Source organism: Canis lupus, chromosome 8 (assembly GCF_048164855.1).
Source record: "Canis lupus baileyi chromosome 8, mCanLup2.hap1, whole genome shotgun sequence".
Taxonomy (NCBI): domain Eukaryota; kingdom Metazoa; phylum Chordata; class Mammalia; order Carnivora; family Canidae; genus Canis; species Canis lupus.
In genome coordinates, this window is record NC_132845.1 from 61,607,412 (window position 1) to 61,627,724 (window position 20,313).

General features: G+C 47.2%; 1 protein-coding gene across 24 annotated transcripts in view; it reads left to right on the top strand.

The window, feature by feature from the left end:
• The first annotated feature begins 134 nt into the window (after window positions 1–134).
• SUN1 (Sad1 and UNC84 domain containing 1) overlaps window positions 135–20,313 on the top strand; it is a 51,211-nt gene continuing 31,032 nt past the window's right edge. For 11 of the 24 annotated variants that reach the window (XM_072836629.1, XM_072836635.1, XM_072836644.1 and 8 more), the window contains exons 1-2: window positions 136–286; window positions 15,578–15,674. In XM_072836629.1, coding sequence (XP_072692730.1) covers window positions 15,598–15,674 — 77 coding nt within the window. In that variant the 5' untranslated portion in view covers window positions 136–286; window positions 15,578–15,597. Of the gene's footprint in view, window positions 287–1,208; window positions 1,233–2,666; window positions 2,824–13,507; window positions 13,566–15,577; window positions 15,675–20,061; window positions 20,189–20,313 lie in introns of those variants that run through there. The other 13 variants (XM_072836633.1, XM_072836640.1, XM_072836634.1 and 10 more) reach the window with 8 other exon arrangements.

Sequence of the window (20,313 nt, forward strand, 5' to 3'; positions counted from 1 at the left end):
CCCGGCCCGGCGCACCGCCTCGCAGGCCCGCCCACCTCCCTGCTCGGGACTCGGCCTCAGCTCGCGATTGGCCGGGCTCCTAGCTAGGCCGCCTCCTCATTGGCCGAGGGGCTTCAGGTGGCGCGCTCAGGGTTGGTGGAAGTCGGCGTTGCTCCCGCCCCGCCCCCAGGCGCGGCCGCTGGTTGGCTGGTCCGCAAGGTCCCCTCTGGGATCGGGTTGGGGCGGCGCGGACCAGGCCTGGGGCTGCAGCGGCCGCGCCGTCGGTGGACCCTGTGGCACGAGGCAGGTGAGCTTCGGAGTGGGGCTGGAGGGACCCGACTAGGGCCGGGGCGTCCCTCACGGCGGGCGGGAGCTGCGGGCCGGGGGGGGCGGGCACGGGCCGAGCCTCGGAACCCGCCTGGGCCGCCAACGGCCGCCCCCTCCTCGGCCCTGTGCGTCCGCGCACCTGCCAGAGTCTGCAGCGGGCTTGTCCCGGGGCGTCCTCTCCGCCCGACCGCAGCGCCGGGGACGCGTGCTTGCCCCGGGGTCTCCGTCGTCACCGCCCGCGCCCACCCGGGAGCCCCCGCCCCCGCCCTCCCGACACCCGGGAGCCCCCGCCGCCCCAACACCCGGGAGCCCCCGCCCCCGCCGCCCCAACACCCGGGAGCCCCCGCCACCTCCCAACACCCGGGAGCCCCCGCCCCTGCCCTCCCAACACCCGAGAGCCCCCGCCCCTGCCCTCCCAACACCCGGGAGCCCCCGCCGCCCCAACACCCGGGAGCCCCCGCCCCCGCCGCCCCAACACCCGGGAGCCCTCGCCCCTGCCCTCCCAACACCCGGGAGCCCCCGCCCCCGCCGCCCCAACACCCGGGAGCCCTCGCCACCTCCCAACACCCGGGAGCCCCCGCCCCCGCCGCCTCAACACCCGGGAGCCCCCGCCTCCCCCCTCGTGGGCCCCGCGGGCGGGGTGTTCGTGGGGCCCTTCTCCAAGGCCCGCAGGTGTGAGCCTGAGGCCCGCTTAGGGCTCCAGGATAGAGTGTCCGGGGAGGGGTGGGGCCTCCCCCTTACCTTGGGCACTCTGGTGTGCCCCGCCAGCTGCCAGCTGCCCAGGGAGGGCTGCTCTGCGTCTAACCCTCTGTGCACAGACTGTTTTTACTCCCCGGGGTCTGCAGCTCAAAAACTCCTGTTTGCGTTTATCTCCATCCATTTCGTGGGACATTGCATAGTTCTTCTAAGTCTGGAAACTCATGATGGTTAGTTCTGGGGGAATTTCTCACAGTTTTCTTTGACAATTTTCTTCTCTTGTTTAACTTCTCTCGTTTCTGTATTTTGGAAATACTATTGTTTGGGCACTGAACTTTTTGGACTCCATTTTTACTTTTTTAAAAATAAAATCTTTTGGGACACCTGGGTGGCTCAGTGGTTGTTGAGTGTCTGCCTTTGGCTCAGGTCATGATCCTGGGGTCCTGGGATCAAGTCCTCATTGAGTTCCCCACAGGAAGCCTGCTTCTCCCTCTGCCTGTCTCTGCCTCTCTCTGTGTCTCTCATGAATAAATAAAATCTTTAAAAATAATAAAATCTTTATCTCTCCCATTTTCCATTTTTTGCCTTTTTGTTTCACTTTGTAGGAGATTTCCTCAATCTCCTTTATTTAGCATTTTTATTTTGGCCATCATATTTTAAATTGCCCATAGCTTTTTTGGTGATTCTTTTTTTCCTCTAAAATTTAGCAGTATGTTTATTTCATAAAAGCGGTAGTGTCTCCTCTTCTATCATGACCTGACTTTTGATTGTTTTGGTTGGTCTTTCCTGAAATATTGGGTGATCTGTCTGCGAGTGGGACCCTGCAGTCCTTTGGATGTTATGTGCACCTGCTCTGGCCCTATCACTGTTGGCTGATACCAGTGGGGCTTCCTCGAGGAACCCTCAGCCTCATTATCTTAAGGTCCTTTTATTGGGCTTTTCATATTATCAACAAAGGACTTTCTACTCTCCTGCCCTTTTTTTTTTTTTTTTAAAAGATTTTATTTATTTATTCATGAGAGAGACACAGGCAGAGGGAGAAGCAGGCTCCGTGCAGGGAGCCTGACGTGGGACTCAATCCCAGGACTCCAGGATTAGGCCCTGGGCTGAAGGCGGCATTAAACCACTGAGCCACCCGGGCTGCCCTCCTGCCTTGTTTTTGAAATTGGATAGAAGAGTGTGGCTGTGACCCTCAAAAATTACTAAGGTGCTCACTCATCTCCCTCTTCGGGAGGACATCCTGGAACATAGTATTCCTTATCCTCTGCTGCAGAGACCCCCTTGGTTTCATCCTTTAGGCTTTTTTGCAGGGAAGGTGGGAAGGCGTTAATGTATGGTAACTACTATTTTGTTACATAGCAAAATTTGCCACTTTGATGTGTACAGTTCAGGGGCATTAGGTGTGCTGTGTAGCCATCACCACTGCCTTGTTCCAGAACTGTTTACCCCCTTAGTGGAAGCCCCGTACCCATTAGCAGGCACTTCCCCAATGCCCACTGCTCCCAACCTCTAGCATCCACTAATCTTTCTTTTTGTGATTTTACTTATTCTGAATTTTTTTTTTATAGACGCAGATTCATACAGTATGTGGCCTATCATGTCTGACTTCTTCCACTTAGGGTGATTTTTTTTTTTTTAAGATTTATTTATTTGTTTATTCATAGACACACAGAGAGAGGCAGAGACACAGGCAGAGGGAGAGGGAGAGAGAGAAGCAGGCTCCATGCAGGGAGCCCGACGTGGGACTCAATCCTGGGTCTCCAGGATCACACCGCAGGCTGCAGGCGGGGCCAAACTGCTGCGCCACCGGGGCTGCCCAGGGTGATTTTTTTTAAGGCTTATCCATGTTGTAACATATCAGAACTTTATTCCTTTTTTGGCTGAATAACATTGTGTGTGGCATGAATATGCCACAATTTTTTCATCCATCTCTTAGTGGACATTTGTTTCTACTTTTTGCTTTTTATGAATAATGCTGCTATGAATATTTGAGTACAAGTTTTTGATTACTTGTTTTCAGTTTTTCGGATGTGAATCTAGGAGTGGGGATTGCTGGATCATATAGTAGCTGTATTTAATATATAGAGGAACTGTCAAACTATTTTCCACTGTGGCTGCACCAACTGTGTGCAGGGGTTCCAGTTTCTCCATATTCTCTCCCCCGTTTGTTATATGCTTTGCTTTGTTTTGTTTATTATGGTCTTCCTAGTGGATAGGAAGTGGTATCTCATTTTGTTTGCATTTATTGAATGACTAATGAGCATCTTTTCATGTACTTTTTGGCTATTTGTGTATCTTTGGAGAAATACCTACTCAGGTTGTCTATTTTTTAATTGAGTTGTCTTTTTGTTGAGTTGTAAGAGTTCTTTACATGTTCTAGGCATTAGACTCTTATCGGATACATGATTTGCATATATTTTCTTCCATTCTTTGGTTGTCTCTTTACTCTCTTGATAGTATTTTTTTTAAGATTTTATTTATTTATTCATGAGAGAGACAGAAGGCGGGGAGGCACAGAACAGGCAGAGGGAGAAGCAGGCTCCATGGAGGAAGCCTCACGTGGGACTTGATCCTGGGTCTCCAGGCTCATACCCTGGGCTGAAGGCGGCGCTTTGCTGAGCCACCTGGGCTGCCTTCTTGATAGTATTTTTTGATGCACAAAAGTTTTACATTTGATGTTCAGTTTATCCATTTTTTCTTTTGTTGTTTATTCTTTTGGTGTCATATCTAAGAAACCATTGCCAAATCCAAGAACATGAAGATTTACCCCCTATGTTTATTTCTAAGAGTCTTAAAGCTTAAGCTCTTAAGTTTAAGATCTTTCATCGATTTTGTGTAAATTTTTGCATGTGGCGTGAGGTAGAGGTTCAACTTCATTCTTTTGCATGTGGACATCCATTTATTTCATCATCATTCTTTCCCTATTGGTGATCTTGGCATCCTTGTAGAAAAATCAGTTGACCATAAATGTATGGATTTATTTCTGGATTCTCAGTTCTTTTCTGTTAGTCTCTATTTCTATCCTTATGCCAGGAACAATGCTGTTTTGTAGTACATTTTGAAATCAGGAAGTGTGAGTCTTCCAACTTTGTTACTCATTTTCAAGATTGTTTTTGGCTATTTGGGATCCATTGCAGTTCCATATGAATTTAAAGATTAACTTTACCATATTTACAAAAAAAGGCCATGGGGGCTATGATAGAAGTTGAGCTGAATCTGTCGATCTCTTAGGACTGTTTTGCTGTGTTTCACAATATTAAGTCTTCTGGTCTGTGAACAAGGAATATCTTTGCAGATATTTTTCATTAATTTCTTTCAGCAATATTTTGTGATGTTTTGTGTACCAGTCTGACACTTTTTGGTTAAATTTGTTCTTAAGTTTGTTGTTCTTTTGGATGCTGTTGTAAGAGAAATTGTTTCCTTAATGTCATTTCCAGATTGTTCATTGCTAGTTTATAAAAATACAACTGATTTTTGTTTGTTGATCTTGTATCGTTCATCTTTGCAGAGTTTGTTAGCTTTTACGTTTTTTTATGTGAATTTTTTAGGATTTCCTATATATGAGATCATGTCATCTGTGACTAGAGATGCTTTACTTCTTCCTTTCCAACATGATGGCTTTTGTTTCTTACCCTTGCCTGACTGCTGCTGGAACTCAGTTCCATGTCCAGTGGGAGTGGAGAAAGTAGACATCTGTGTTTCCTTTTTGATCCAAGGAGGAAGCTGTCGGTCTCTTACCGCAGAGCGTGATGTTCACTGTGGGTATCAGAATGCCCGCTATCAGGTCGGAGAGATTCCCTTCGACTCTTGGTTTATTGAACATTTTTATCATGAGATACTGTTGGATTTTGACAAGTGCTTTCCTGCACTGATTGGGGTGATCATCTGGTTTTGCCTAACTGCTTTTAAAGAGACTTTCAGCGTTTGATTTCTGCTCTATATGGGCTCCAGTCTACATACTCCCTTCCAAATGGACATGGGTGCCACTAACTATAATCATTTGGCGGGGGGTGGGGGGGAGTCCATGGACTATTTCTTAGGTGGATTATTTCTCAATGTCACTCACTGCAAGCTTGTGATTCAGCTTTTTCTGGCTTAGCTATGTTTTCATTCATCATTTGTATTTTAGCTTCCATGTTTGCTGCTGTTGTCTTTTCTTCCTTCTGTTATGCTCTGTGGTTATGTGCCTTTAGGAAACAATCTCTTTAGGAGGGGTGCCGGAAGAGAGTGGGAGCTACCACCTTTGCTCGGTGTGCCATTTCTAACTGGAAATTCCTGGGTGACCTATTTTCAGAGAATACTAGCATTTCATGGAGTGTCTGCTCATAGCTGTTGTTTCCTGGTTCTGAATTTATGATCATCAGATGGTCTCTAGATTCTGAAAATAGAGCCAATTTGAATTTGTTTACAGTGCAAATGCCAGGCAGCATTTTTGGTGGAAGTGACACAGGATGGAACCGCCTTTCAGCATGGCAACTCTTAAATATTGCAAGGTGAGGCAAGAGTCACGGTGCTTGTGAGGCCCACCATGAGGACCATGAGGGTGGTCCTGAGCACATGGTGAAGGGGAACACCCAAGACAGTGATGGTATCCAAACAGGAGTGATGTGGGAGCTGAGATGCTGCTGCACATAGTTCAGTGGGGGTAGCTGTGCTCTGTTTTTTCTTCCTGCCTTCCATCCCCAAATTTGGAACTCATTGCCAGTTTGGATTGTTCACCCCTCTTGATTTCAAGAGGAGACTGGACCTACTGATATGCATTTGAAACAGTTTACTTGCATTGCATTGAACCAAAGTTAAGGAGGATTGGCAGATGGGAATACAGAACATGGCATTGCTGCTTATGATGTGCTGTTTGTCATAATTGTGTATTATGATTGGTTCTACTTTGTTCATTAACTCATGTAATTCATTAGGGGTCTGCAGTTTGAGTCACATCTGTAATTAACCATGCTTGTTATCTGCGTGCTTTGTTGTTCATTTAGTCACATAGGGGCACTCAGTGAATGGTTTTCAGTTGCAAATTTTAGTTTAGGATCTAAGAGCTATGTGATTCGTACTGGATGTTTGTGTGGAATAGAACCCAGGTCCTCTGGGTAAGTAGGGGGAAGCACTCAGGTGTAGATGAGCAGCTCCCCCTGGGAACATGTGTAGCCTGAAAACAGCTGTGCTTTTTGCTGGGCTGCTTTGTTTTTCAGTCATTGTCTTTGTTGGATCTTTAATTAATATTACTGGAAGATGTGAGCTATATATAGAATATGGAAAACAGATCATTTTGATGATTTCTTCACTCTCTACTTTTCAGTACCGGACAACATGGACTCCGAGCCTGCTGCTTCCTGTTTGGGAGGACAGCATGAAAAGGGTTATTAATTAAGAACTAGTGTTAAAAAAAAAAAAAAAAGAACTAGTGTGGATTAAATGTTTACATTTGCAGTACAAATAAAATCCTGTAATTGCTGTTTAATTCTCATTCCCAGTCATAGCTAGAAATAAAGCACAGTTGATACAGCTGTTCTGCTGCGATGAGGACACGTGAGAAGCAGTTTGAATCCGTTAGGAGAGAGTAAGGAGGCCCAGGTGTGCATGACCCTTTCCCCTCATCATGTGTTTGTATAGCTCTTGATGTGGTCAGACAAGCAGCAGAGACTGAATTTTCAGGTTAAAGGCAAAGTAAGGAACACGCACAGCAGTGTGTGCTGCCCTCAGAGAGTACAGGGTCTAGTCGCTCATAAATCATTACAGTTTCTGTGAAGATGAGTGCTTGGGGAGCACTAAAGCTAGCATCTCACTTGGACATGTGGGGTTGGGGCTCCAGGAGAGCTTCCTGGAGGTGGTATCTCAGCTGAATTCTCAGGTTGACTAGAAGGTAGCCAGGAGCATTTGGTGTGGAAAGAGACCAACGGAGTGAGGCTGGGGAGAGGGCATAGGAACTGTGAAATGGGATGAAGAGAAGAGGGTTGTCTAAGTCCAGGCCCTCAGTGAAGCCACTCCATGGATTGATGGGACACAGAGAGGAGTGGGACATTTGGATGGAGGGTCTGGTGCAGTCTCTTGGGTCTTATCTGTAGGTGCTAGGGAGCCATGATGGGATGTGAAGGCAGTGAGGTGGTTGATCTCTTTGTAGACACACCCTTCTGGCAGTATTCTGGCCATAACCAGCAGGAGATGGAGTAGCAAGGGGAACTGGAAGGAAGAGGGAGTGACCCACTGGAATGGGGGGAACAGACTGATAGGTGATTTGGATACTTGTAGATGATCCCCACAGAAATGCTCAACATGAAGTAAAATCAGATGCTTATCTCACTGTATACATATGAATTACAGATGGATTAGTTAAGTCAAATCAGCAATAGAATCTATAGCTGACTGCTCACGTGTTCTTGGGCTGGAGCAGGCTCTAAGTCTGGGAAGAACTAACAGGCCAACCCAAGTCACCGCAGGGCCAGTTCAGTGACACAGCGGGGTCTGCTAGCCATGGGTGAGATTGATATCCTGTAAAAAACAAAAAAACAAAAACAAAAAACCAGAAAAAGGCAGCCCCCTCCCCCCATCTGGCTACATGCCATACTGGCCTTCCCAGTGCCAGAAGGGCCCCGTCAGATGTGGGAGGAGCCCCCAGAGTCCCTGCTCAGCGCTGCTGCTTGAAGGCGTTCTTTGGGGACAGCATCTTCGCCGTAGAAACCGCGTCACAGGCAGTCCTTGTAACTGCTGGTTGTAAGGAAGTTTAGTGAATTCTGGGTTTGAAGCAAATACTGTAAAACTATGTTGTCATGCTTTCTGGATTCTAGGAAGAAAGACCCTTTATATTAACATGTATGAAATAAGTTGACTTTGGGCTTTTGCTGAAACACTATGATAATACCACTGTCAGAGGAAATGGGTTTTTTATTAAAAAGTTCTTGGGGAGCAGCCCGGGTGGCTCAGCGGTTTAGCGCCACCTTCGGCCCAGGGCCTCTTCCTGGAGACCTGGGATCGAGTCCCACGTTGGGTTCCCTGCATGGAGCCTGCTTCTCCCTCTGCCTGTGTCTCTGCCTCTCTCTGTTCTCGCTCTCTCTCTCTCTCATGAATAAATAAATAAAATCTTAAAAAGTTATTGGGTACTTACCATCAGGAGATGTAAGCGTGTGATAACTTATCTTTACATAGAAGTAATTCTCTTCCCTAAAAGTCAGAGCTATTTTCTTAAGTAAACAAGCTCATCCAGCCCACATCTCTTCCTGTTGTCTCATCATTCCCCCAAAAAGGAAAGAAACATCCAATCTTGGCTGGTTACCGTTTTTCAGTACAGACTTGCTGCTGGTAATAACTAACTTTTATAGCGTATTTTTATCCTGTGCCAGGCAGCACCGAGCAAATTAGGCATGTTCACTGGCTGACTTCTCCAATAACAGCCTGAGTTTGAGCGCTGTCTATTCCCAACTCATGGCAGCATGGAGGTGTGAGTACATTGTCATTCCCTCTGCTCAGGGTTCTCTGGCCAAGTAGAGCCAGGATGGAGCCTCTGGGTCTGCCTGCCCCCAGGCTGCTGCACAGATGAAGACAAAATTTTTTTGGAAAATAATAGTTATCTGGGTTAGTTGTTGAAGTTGTAAGAATACCTACTGTTTAAAAAAATGTTAAATGGTACAGAAGTGGATAAGTAAGGAGTAGAAAGTCTGATTCTTTACCATTGAATTTAGTGGTATTTTTCTTCAAGTTTAAAGGCATATTCAAGTACTTACAGCACGTAGCTTCCTGTGAAGCTCTCCCAACTATTTTTATCTTAGTCATTAGTGTCCAATTCATTGTTTTAAATACTCGGTTCGTGTTTAGGGTTCTCCCTAGTATAAGTCACAGATTTTCACAGACTGACATTGTTTTATTTCAAAATAAAAACAGATGGATGCCAATTCCTATTTCTTAAGTGGTAGAAGTAATTACATTGAATGTGACGTTTGGAAAACTCATTTCTAACCTAAATTATGATCTTTTTTATGGTTTTACTTAGACCAACTGTGACTTTTTTTAGTCTGTAGGCAAAAGTAATGTTTTTATTAGTCTCTACATTTAGTTTTGACAGGATTAAGATTGAGCAGAATGGTTACATTAAGATTTAGTTCTAGGGTGACACGCATAAGGGGGGCACGTGATGGAAAGAGCACTGGGTGGTATATGCAACTGGCTAATCACCAAGTTCTACCCCTGAAACTAATTGGACACTCCGTGTGAACTAACTTGAATTTATGTAGAATCTTCAAGGGAAAAAACAGATTTAGTTTTTTTTTTTTTTTTAAGATTTTATTTATTTATTCGAGACACACAGAGAGAGAAAGGTAGAGAGACACAGGCAGAGGGAGAAGCAGGCTCGAGGCAGGGAGCCCGAAGCGGGACCTGATCCCGGGTCTCCAGGATCACACCCAGGGCTGAAGGCAGCGCTAAACTGCTGAACCACCAGGGCTGCCCTAGTTACTAATTTTTAAAGGGTCGCCTTGGAATTTTAGTTTGAAAATTAATCCTCTTTGCAGACTATGTGACAGACGAAGCACCCAGTATAGCTGTCCTCTGAAAACGGAGCCCTGGGTGATAAGGATCGGCAAGGGTGGTGGTGGAGTGTTTGTCAGGTGTTCACGTGTGCGCATGTTCCCCCAGTACCTCTCTGGAAGGTGATTGAGGGACTGCCTGACCAGCTGAGCACCCGCTGCTGGCGTCTGCAGATGTGCCAGGGCCACTATGGCTTGTCCTGTGCTGCGGGAGCCTGCTGCCGTCAGCACACAGCTTCCCTCTGGGATGGCACTGGTGGCAGATGGCGTCTGGAGCTGTGCCCAGAGCTGGGAGGAGCGTCCTGTCTGTCGCTGTCCCCTTTGATTGCTTCTGTCCCCGGGGATGGGTTATGGGCAAGAGCCACAGGTTCTGACCTTTGCCTCCGGCGGAACCGGAGCAGGTCGTTTCTGAACCAAACGACCAGAAAGCTACACTGGCCTGTTGTGCCTGGGCTCATTCTCTCAGCCACTTTGTCAGTGACTCAATCAGCTGAAAAAGTTTGATTTATAACCTACTCCTCTCTGTAAACACAGTGCTTGCTGTAGGCACTGTTTAATATAACATAATTGTCGACAAGATGTTGCTACTTGGGATCTCCAGGGTTCCTTTTTCCAGTTTTTCTTTAAAACTTCCAGCATTTCCTAAGGAAATACTGTGCACTAGTATTATTTCAGAAATGTTAGTTTTCTCTGTGTCTTTGGTTTTGCCATTTTCTTGAAGCTCCCTGTTTTCAATCCTTGTGTGACTTATCAATTTTGAGATTTTTTCCAGGCATGTTTTCTAGATTGTTACTAGATTAGTACAGACATTGTGGTAGTAAAAATTCAAATTATATGTGCTCACAGAACTAAAATTCATTCTTGGTTAAAGCATTCAAGAACAAAACAGCTTTATGTTTTCGTCTCTACCGTATGATGTCAGCATAGCACCATGTCCTCAAAGGGCATTGAAGGAGAAGCCTAGTGGAACCCAAAGGGCACTGAAGGAGAACCCAAGACGTGGGGTTCCTGCTGGCTCCATGGGATAAGCCTCCAACTCTTGATCTCAGGGTCTTGAGTGCCTCATTGTGCTCCACCCTGGGTGGGGAGCCTACTTAAAATAATCTTAACTCTGTTTTTATTTTTATAACTTTCTTTAAACATTTTCTTAAACTCTGATTTTCGAAGCCTACTAAGAACTGCGTGTTTGTAAAGATACGAAGGTCCAGCATGAACAGAGGCCCTCTCCTCTGCCTGTGCTTGCAGGAGAATGAGGCACCAGAAGGCACAGCAATCCAGCAGCAGCGCCCTTTCCCCCTTGCAGATGCCGCTCTTGGCCATGTGTCCTCTCAGCTGTGTGCTTTTCCTAGTTAGGAGTGGCAGCTCAGAGTCCAGAGTCCTGAAGAAGCTCTCTTTGACCAGGGCAGAGGAGGCGCCCTAATACACTGTGCTAGGCTGCCCACCCGGGAGAGTCCTGCCCTAGCAGCCAGAACAGAACGAGGGGAAGGAGACAGCCTGGAAAGGACGGCAGGAATGAGGACAGTGGAGCACGTGTGATTGTAAGATGTTGACCTCAGATTCTTTCCAGGGCTTTCTGATGCCATTGAAGACATTTTCAGTCTGCTTTTTCACCTATTGTATGAGAGCAAATCAGCTTTCCCTGGAGTCTCAGGCTGAGGCTGGTAGAGGCAGGGCCACACGATAGGAGCACGAAGCTCTAGGGTTACGTGTGGTCTTTACTTAATGGGGATGGACACGGAGGCTGGGAGCAGCATTTTGAAAATGCTTAGTGCTCATTTTCACTTATCAGCAGATCTGGTATTAGAATTGCATGTTTGCTGTTTGGAATTCTGAGATGCTTCTGATGGGGGCCAGGGGCTGGAGCAACTACCTGTTTGCTCCCAGTTAGAGCCATCCATGCTGGCAGTGGACTGTGCCTTTCATTTTCATCCAGTTATTGTACTTAATGCTCACGTTTCATGGAGGGAACTGAAGAGTGATTTCAAGTGTTCTGAAGCTGTATCATGATCTGTTCAGGGTCAATGGAGAGAGGACCCACATAAATTCTGGTACGATTAGCTGTCATACCCAGGAATTCTGTGCTGCAGTAAACTTGGAAGAGAACAGCAGTCATCCTTCCTCAGAAACTCTGACTCAAGCGTGGTGTAGCCTCCATGTCCACCTGCCTCTTTGCAGGTTCTGCTTTGTGTGAGTGTGGTCCTCTTGTGCTTCCCCAGGGGAGAAGTGGCTTTCTGGTCTGTGGACTAAGCCATGGCAAACACCCTTCGGGGCCACGGGTCTGAATTAAGCTGGGGCTAGGCTTTATGCTTAGCTGCACTTCACTGGAGAACATGACATAAAATTCATGTCCTTACAAGAGTGAAATCAGAATGAGCTGGAAAAAGTGGGTACGTGTGTGGTGCCCTTGTGCTGTGCGATAGTAGCTGCTTAGATGTGACCATCATTGTCCGCTCCACTGTCCCTCCTGTCCTGCAGAGCTACGCTGCCAGGTGTCTGTTCCTAGAGTTTGGTGTCTGCCCTTACTGGTACTCTTGAGGGTGTCCTCTTTGGGCATTTTTATTACTTTTCTATTTCCTAACACATTTTACCAGAAATCTACCATTATCCGGTGTTACTCTGCTTGTGTCTCCCTGTTCTCTCCGGTTGGATTTTTGACACAGTCACTGCTAGAATCCTGTCATTCCCGGGATTCCTATGACAACCAGTCGCTCTGCTTGGTTCTTTGATAGGATTTATTTCAGAGCCAAGAAATTTAATTAATTTTTTAAAAATATTTTATTTATTTACTCATGAGAGACCCACACACAGAGAAAGAGAGAGAGATTGAGAGAGAGGCAGAGGGAGAAGCAGGCTCCACGCGGAGCCCAGTGTGGGGCTCGATCCAGGGTCTCCAGGATCAAGCCCTGGGCTGAAGGCGATGCTAAACCTCTAAGCCACCTGGGCTGCCTGAATTAATCAATTTTTAAGTAGGCTCCACGCCCAGTGCAGAGTCCAGCGTGGGGCTTGAACTCATGACCCTGAGATCAAGATCTGAGCTGAGATCAAGAGTCAGATGCTTAAGCGACTGAACCACTCAGGTGCCCCCAAATTAAATTTATTGTGGCATAAGGCCAACCTGAAACTTGGCTAGAGGTGGTATGGCTCAGGTTTGTCATCTGGCTCATTGATGGGAAGAACTAGGTTGAAAAATCTGGTTGTAGCTGGTCCTGCACCTCCTGTTAGCTTCTGAAAACACCATTTGTCACGCATTAGAAATTAACCAAATTCTCTTTCAGGTAGCTAAAAATGTGAGCACATATAAAGTAACTTTTCAAATAAATATGTGAGTTCCTACATATGCCCTCCACAGGTTCTGTAACTGCTGCTTCTGAGCTGAGTCATAGGCTGGAGCTCCTGGATCCTCTGGCAGCTTTGTCAGACAACTGGCCCTGTCCCAATCTGCCCCACAGTAGGCCCTAGGGGCGGAGCTGGGATTGCAAACCCAGATTGCAGGACTCTGCCCTGCTCTTAGCTGCAGGCTCTACTGTCTCTGTGTCCTGGTCCTGATCTTGGAAGTAAATGCTCAAGTATTGGCTTTAGGGCGTCTGCCATTCCATATAACACTGACCTCTGTAAACTTCAGGATGTAGTCACTAAGGACGTATCAGACACTAATTGTAGTGTAGTTGGTAGAAATTAGCCATTAGGACAACTCTGCTGTGGTTTAATAATCACTATTGCAGGTATTGAAGAATGTTAAGGTGAAAGGTCACTTTGGGAATGAAGTGAGAAGTTTGGGTTTTGTTAATCAGTGAGTAACTAATAGAGAATAAAAAAATCAGTCCCTTATCCACTTGGAGAATGAGGACAATTATGGGGCATTTATATTGTCACTTGGCCTGGCATTTCACGGTTGCTTGGTGAAGGAGTGCTCCAGGTCTGGGTTGTCAGGAGCCATTGTGACGCTGCTGGGGTGGGGCTCAGGCTGGGCGAGGCTGGGCGAGGCTGGGCAGGGTTGGCGGGGGCTCAAGGTCTGCTGGGCCAGGTGAGCTGTGCTGCTAGGTGAGTCGTGCTGGGAGGGAGTGCATTGCAGCTAGAAGGCGCCTGGTTCTGCTCTCCCGCTGCCCCTAAGGCTGGATTTCAGTGTTGGCCGTAGTAGACACTAGGGAGATCAGGCAGGAGAACAGGTGGACCAGCACTTGGGTAAATGGCCAGGGTTAACTTTAATTTTAATTGTAGAAAGAGTGTGCATTAATAGCATGCCAAATAAGGATGAGTCCGTACCTGTTGAAGTGTGTTTCGCCGGCAGGTGGGCTAGGTCTCTGAAGAAGAGTGCTGTTTTTTTAAAATGCAGGAGTCTTGTGGTGTACGTTGAAATTAGGCAGTACAATTTTTTAAATATAAACAATATTTTTTTATTTCTGTGTTTTTTAATTCTTTAAAAGATATTTGTGGGCTGCCTGGGTGGCTCAGTTGGTTAAGCATGTGACTGGATCTCAGCTCAGGTCATGATCTCAGGGTCATGAGCTCAGGCCCCGAGTTGGGCTCTGTGCTGGGCATGGAGCCTACTTTAAAAAATTTGGACTATTTCTGAGAAAGTGGTGTGAATCAAAGAACTTTTGGTTTAGAAAAGTTTATAGAAAACAGCCATTTACACATAAATATTTTTTGCCCAGGCTGGTCTTTACTTTTAGTTTTATCTTCCTTAGATTTTTCAACCATAGGTTATGAATCACATCACTATTATGCAGTGTTTTTTAAAAATTCTAAGTACGTGTGTGTGTGAGAGAGAATATTTTTAGCCAGAGGAAGGTTTGAGTCATTGCAAAGAAATTTAGATGACAATCTGAAAAAAATTTTTTTCATTTAAATTTAATTTTTTTATTAGGCTCCATATACAGCATGGAGCCTAACATGGAGCTTGAACTTATGTGAAATCAAGACCTGAGCGGATGTCAAGAGTTGGACACTTTAACCGACTGAATCTGCTGAGCACCTCAAACCTTTTTTTGATGTTCTTAAGGATTTATTGATTTATTTTTAGAGAGAGTGTGTGTGTGTGTGTGTGCAAGTGTGGGTGGGGCGGTGGGAGGGCAGCCAGGCAGAGAGAGAATCTCAAGCCACTAGGGGCTCGATCTCACGACCCTGAGATCATGACCCGAACCAAAACCAGGAGTTGGACTCCTAACCGACTGTGCCATCCAGGCACCTCCAACAACATTTTTTATTTAAGATTTTATTTTTAAGTAATCTCTATGCCAGACGTGGCTCGAACTCACAACGGTGAGATGGAGTCATGCACTCCACCAACTGAGTCACCCAGGCATCCCCCAAACTTTTATAATTAAAAAATAATCTGGGACACCTGGGTGGCTCAGTGGTTAAAGCATCTGCCTTCGGCTCAGGGCGTGATCCTGGAGTTCCAGGATCCAGTTCCATATCAGGCTCCCTTCATGGAGCCTGCTTCTCCCTCTGCCTGTGTCTCTGCCTCTCTGTCTCTCTCTGTCTCTTATGAATAAATAAATAAAAATTAAAAAATATACCACTTAAAAAAATCTAAGTTCTTTGGAGGAAAATAAAAGTGCCTTAGGCTCGTGTGTCATTCAGCAGTTTCCTGGTACTGAGTGTGTGGGCCAGTGTGGGCATCGAGGGTGAGTGCTTGGCCATGGATAAGGGAGCTCTTCTAGTTCAGTTAATAACAATGAAAACTTATTACAGAAGAATGAGAACATTTTGATATCTTTAGGAACTTAAAAAATACATTTTAAAAAGGAGGCTGAGTCACTCTGTATTCTTTTTGCAAGTGCTGGTTTTCATAATTATGAGTAATGTAGGGTTTCCCCCTTTCACTCCTGGAGTGTAGTGTTGGGGAACTGAACACAACAGGACTTCTTTCTGTGAGAAAATGTGTCTCCTTCACTTAACAAATAAAAACAAAAACGGGCACGAGGTTTGTTTCACTTGGATTGTGTAATGTTGGAGTCCTAGGTGTGCGTCTGGGGTTGGCTTTGACAGGCCCTGTCTGTGTTTCCAACCTGTTAACACCCTGCATTGCTTTTTCCCGCCTTCTACAGTATGACTTGAGGCCGTGACCATGGACTTTTCTCGGCTTCACATGTACACTCCTCCTCAATGCGTGCCTGAGAACACTGGCTACACGTATGCACTCAGGTGAGCGTGCTCGCGTTCCGGCGCCGTCTCCATCACCATTCCCATCACCTCTCCACTCCTGGATGCCAGGGACAGCCCTGCAGCTGAGGGGGCTCTGTGCTGCTTGCAACCAGAGGTAGTATTTTGAGAGGGAAAGAGCTGCAGAGGTCCCAGTGTGCTCTGGCTTTCTGAAACTCCACCGACATGGAGATTGTGAGGTTGTTTTGAAAACCAAACATTCTGATGACTTAGGGTGAGTCATAGCCAGCGTCCTGCTGTTTCAGACCCACCCAGTGGCTCTGGTCTCTCGGATACATCTCTGTGGTTATGGGCAGGGTTCTGTGATTTCTATTAATGGCTCAGTATTTTGTAGTTCACAGATTTGCCTCTGAGAGGAAGAGGTATCATCAACAGAACTTTGATGAAGCCCAAGGTCTTGGGGGCAGCTTTTGTCAGATGCTCAGTTTTCTATGTTTATTCTGACATGGGTCTGAAATGGCCATGTGGCCCCTGCATGTCTAGTTCCCCAGGTCAAAGGATTGTAAGATGAAACTGAAGAGCTAGAAGCCAGGGTTAGTGCCAGAGCATACAGGATTGGGTGGGGGAGAATGTACGGGACTGGGCGGGACCTGGCGGGAGAGAGCTGTGTTCTGACAAGACCTTCAGGGTTTCTCAGTGCTTATCTACTAAAGGGTAAAAATATCATGGAAACTAAGAAAACTAGAAGGTATTTTAACAAACATGTTTTTAACTTCATTAGTCAAACCTCATATTTGATGATTGAGTTTTTATTCATAATTCTAGATTATTTTACCCTTTGAATGTTTTCATCAAAAGTCCTGGTTTATTTTAGAAGAAGGGAGTGGTTCAACTCAATTTAAACTATTCCTTATTCTGTATTGTGGAGTGTAAAAATAACTTCTGGTAACTTATTTCTAGCTTTTAGAACCTATTTTAAATACAGTGTGAGTATCTTCCTTAGGGAAGCAGCACTATGATTTCCAGCATGCCCACTCCACAGCCTTCCTGCAGGTAGATGGGTGCGTTGGTGTGGAAATGGGTGAGAAGCAACCTGGGGAAAGTGCCTGTGCTGGGAGCTTGGCCTGGACTTCAGGGCAGTGGGAACCAGGGAAGGATTTAAGCCCGCAGTGGTGTGATTAGGCCTGTGCTCAGAAGGATGCTGAGGCTGGCAGGTGGGAAGGAGGTAGGGGGTGTGATGCTGCAGTGGCCTGTCCCAGGCAGAGATGGGCAGGGTGCTGGGTTTCTGAGCCAGAGGCTGCAGGTGGGACGTGTCCCAGCTTGGGCAGCTGGGGTGAGGAGGGAAGACGGGAGGATGGGGAGAAAAGAGCGGTCAGTGGAAGACTGTGGGACATGGTGGGGGAGGTGAGGGTGTGGTCAGCAGCGTGATGTGTAGAGGGCTGTGCCCCAGGCACCAAGGGACCAGGTGGTGGACAATAGAAAGGGGTTTGCCCTTGCCATTATGTCTCTTGTCTTCCCATGTGTGCCTCTGTGTCCCCTCCCTGAGTCCCCCAGCTCCCCTGGAAGCTGCTGGTCCCCGCAGTACCTGGCCTCACTGCATGCCCTTCCCTCAGTTCTAGTGACTCTGCACCCCTGGCTGACAAGCGTCCAGCACCACTCTGATCTTCATTCTCAGCACTTCAGGAGACACACAGAGGATCTGACAGTGTCCTGGTCATTCCATTTATTTAAACTATTTCTCTACTGTGAAGCCTACCATTAGCATGCAAGTCGCGGGGGCGGGGGCAGTCATATGCCCCCCCCAGCTTCAACTGTTCTGGCACTAGGCCCTTCCCTCTGTCTCCAGTGTATTGTTGTGAAGCACATCTCAAAAAGATTAGGATACTTTAAAAACAACTACCCGAAATACTAGTATCACACGAAGAAGCTCCTAGTAATTTAAAATAACCTCTGATATATCTGTAATATACCAAAGTTGATGTGCCAATCCTTGGATCTGCATTTCTGTTTTCAATCAACCTGAACAGAACTCTCCTCTGTGTTTCCTGTGCACTGTGGTTAGATGTAGAGTCTGATCAGTGCCAGGTTTGGTTGGTTTGTTGCCAGGACTCTGCATGTTCTTCTTATTGGGGGGGTGCCTGGCACCTGGTTTGGTGCAGAGGCTGAGCCAGACCGTCGTTAAGGAACCCCCCAGCTCCACACATGATGGGGATGCAGCCACTGGGACACTGCCTTGAGCAGGAGGCAGTCTTTCCCAGAAGCCCTCCAGAATCCCCCCCTCCACACACACACACACACGCCCAAAGATGTGGAGACCCCAGCTCAGGTGGCAGCCCATGTTCCAGAGTCAGGCAGTCTGGAAAAGTGTCCCAGCTTGGGCAGCTGGGGTGAGGAGGGGAGGGTGTGTGACTGTGCCAGCCTCTGGTAAGTACACCACAGTCCCTGCCAGGGATGCCCAGAGGGCAGTGTGTTTCTAGAAGGAGGGTTCCAGCCAGCACCAGGCCTGGGGCATCGCCCGTGATTTCAGCCCCGTGGGGCAGGAGTGTAGACAATGTTTTCAACCAGTGTGCCTGGTCAGGGAAGAGAAAGGGCCTGGCTCTGTGGATGTTTCATTGTTGTTTTCCCTGCCATGGAGACAGATGAGATTGTGTCCAGATGCAGATGGTTGGGAGCCACAGAAGGGTTGAAGGGGAGGGAAGAGGCAGCAGACAAGTCTGGAGAGTGGGAGAGACCCAGCCCAGAGCGCCCAGATGGGTGTTAGGATGGCGGCATCCGCTGTAGCAGGAAGGAAGGGAGAGGGCCATTACGAGTGTGGCCTAGGCTCCACCTGAGAGGGGGCCGTAGCAGCATTTCTGGGGTGAAGCAGGGCGGGATGGGTGTGGCAGTGAGGTAGGGGTGAGGCGGGAAGTGCCAGGCAGCAGCGAGGACCTGCTGGCCTTGGGGACTCCGTTGTTGTGGTTGTCTGGGGCCTGCAGCATCTGGTACAGGGACACAGCTGGGTTCATCGCCGGGGTGTTGTCTGCTGCTGGGACCGAAAGGCCAATAGCCAGTGGGGGGGGGGGGCGGCTATAGGGGGAGAGCTGTGATGATAATGCCTATCCCTTATGAGGACACTGGAGTTCTGCACGGCCCTGGCCCTGGATGCTTGTGGGATTGGGGCCACAAGCCCCATGGCACCATCTTGCTGCACAGCTTGTGGCTGCCAAGCATCTGTATCTTCTTTCAACTGTGCTAGATTTTTCTCTAGTCTTTTAATTAAAAGTGCATCTAACTAACGGGGATTTTTTAAAGAACAACATTTAATTGATGAGGGAACCAAACTAAAATCTGCTCTGAAGGATTCAGTCTGTCATTTCCTTTGGGGATCTTTGTACTCTTTTTATATCCTAGTTATAATAAAGTTATAATAAAGTACTTTTAACACCAGACTTGCTGAAGTGTTGCCTGGGGTGAGTGCCTTGTATCTTGTGTCTCCTGCAGATGTTTGTACCTTTCTGCTTAGCTCTGGCACATCTGTCCATAGGAACCTTGTAGGAATGATGGTTGGGAGCCTAGGGCATGAGGGCGCCACTGGCCTGTGTGGGTCCCTGGACCACAGCACCAATGCAGGTGTGGGTCCCTAATGTACCAGATAAGCATGGAGATCCAGACCCGAGTGGCCTGTGTGAGCCCCTTTCCTGGGAAGGATTGCCAGACAGCTGGGTCCAAACTCAGAACCCAGAGTTGCTGGCTTCTCCATCGCTTCCGCTGAGCCCTCCCTGCTTTCAGCTCCAAATACCAACTATGACCAGTTCGAAGAGACTTTCTAGGTCTCTTCTGTGCCCTTATATGTGTGTAAGAATCTGGGCTTCTGTTTTTTGTTCCTTGTTTTAAGTAGGCTCTAGGCCAATGTGGGGCTTGAACTCACAACCCCAAAATCAAGAGTCCCGTGCTGCACTGACTGAGCCAGTGGGCGCTCCATGTGCTTCTATTATATAGTCTGTCGTAATATAAATAGGATGATATTAGAATCTTGTCCTTTTCTACTGAACAATGTAGGCAGGTTTTTTTTTTTTTTTTTTTTTTTTTTTTTAAGGATTTTATTTATTTATTCATGAGAGACAGAGAGGGAGGCAGAGACACAGACAGAGGGAGAAGCAGGCTCCTCGCAGGGAGCCTGATGTGGGACTCGATCCTGGACCCTGGGATCATGCTCTGAGCCGAAGGCAGACACTCAACTGCTGAGCCACCCAGGTGTCCCTCTTTCATGATTTTTAATGGCCTCATGTTTAACCCTTCCTCTGCCGATGGACAGTTCCTGTTGTCTGCTATTGTGATATTCTTGTGTTTGCTTTTTCCAGTGTCTTTCTAATCACACTAACAGGGATTTGGAACACCCTTCTGATGGCCAAGGCATTCCAGGTTCTGTGTTGGAATGCTGGGGCCTCTTCTAGATTATGCAGTGGTAGCAGTGTCCCCAGGTTGGAGCCTCTGGGGCCTGTGGGGCTGGGCTGGGTGTAGAGTTCTGTGGATTCTGTCAGCTTGCTTGCTGTCTGCATATTCCAGATTGGACAGAGGTGGGTGGACTCGAATATCATTGTCTTTTGATATTTAAGTTGCTCATCAATGGTTCTCCTTAGATGAAGAGGAAGAATGTGCTGGTGGAGGGCACTGGTCCATAGATACATGATAAATTCTGACT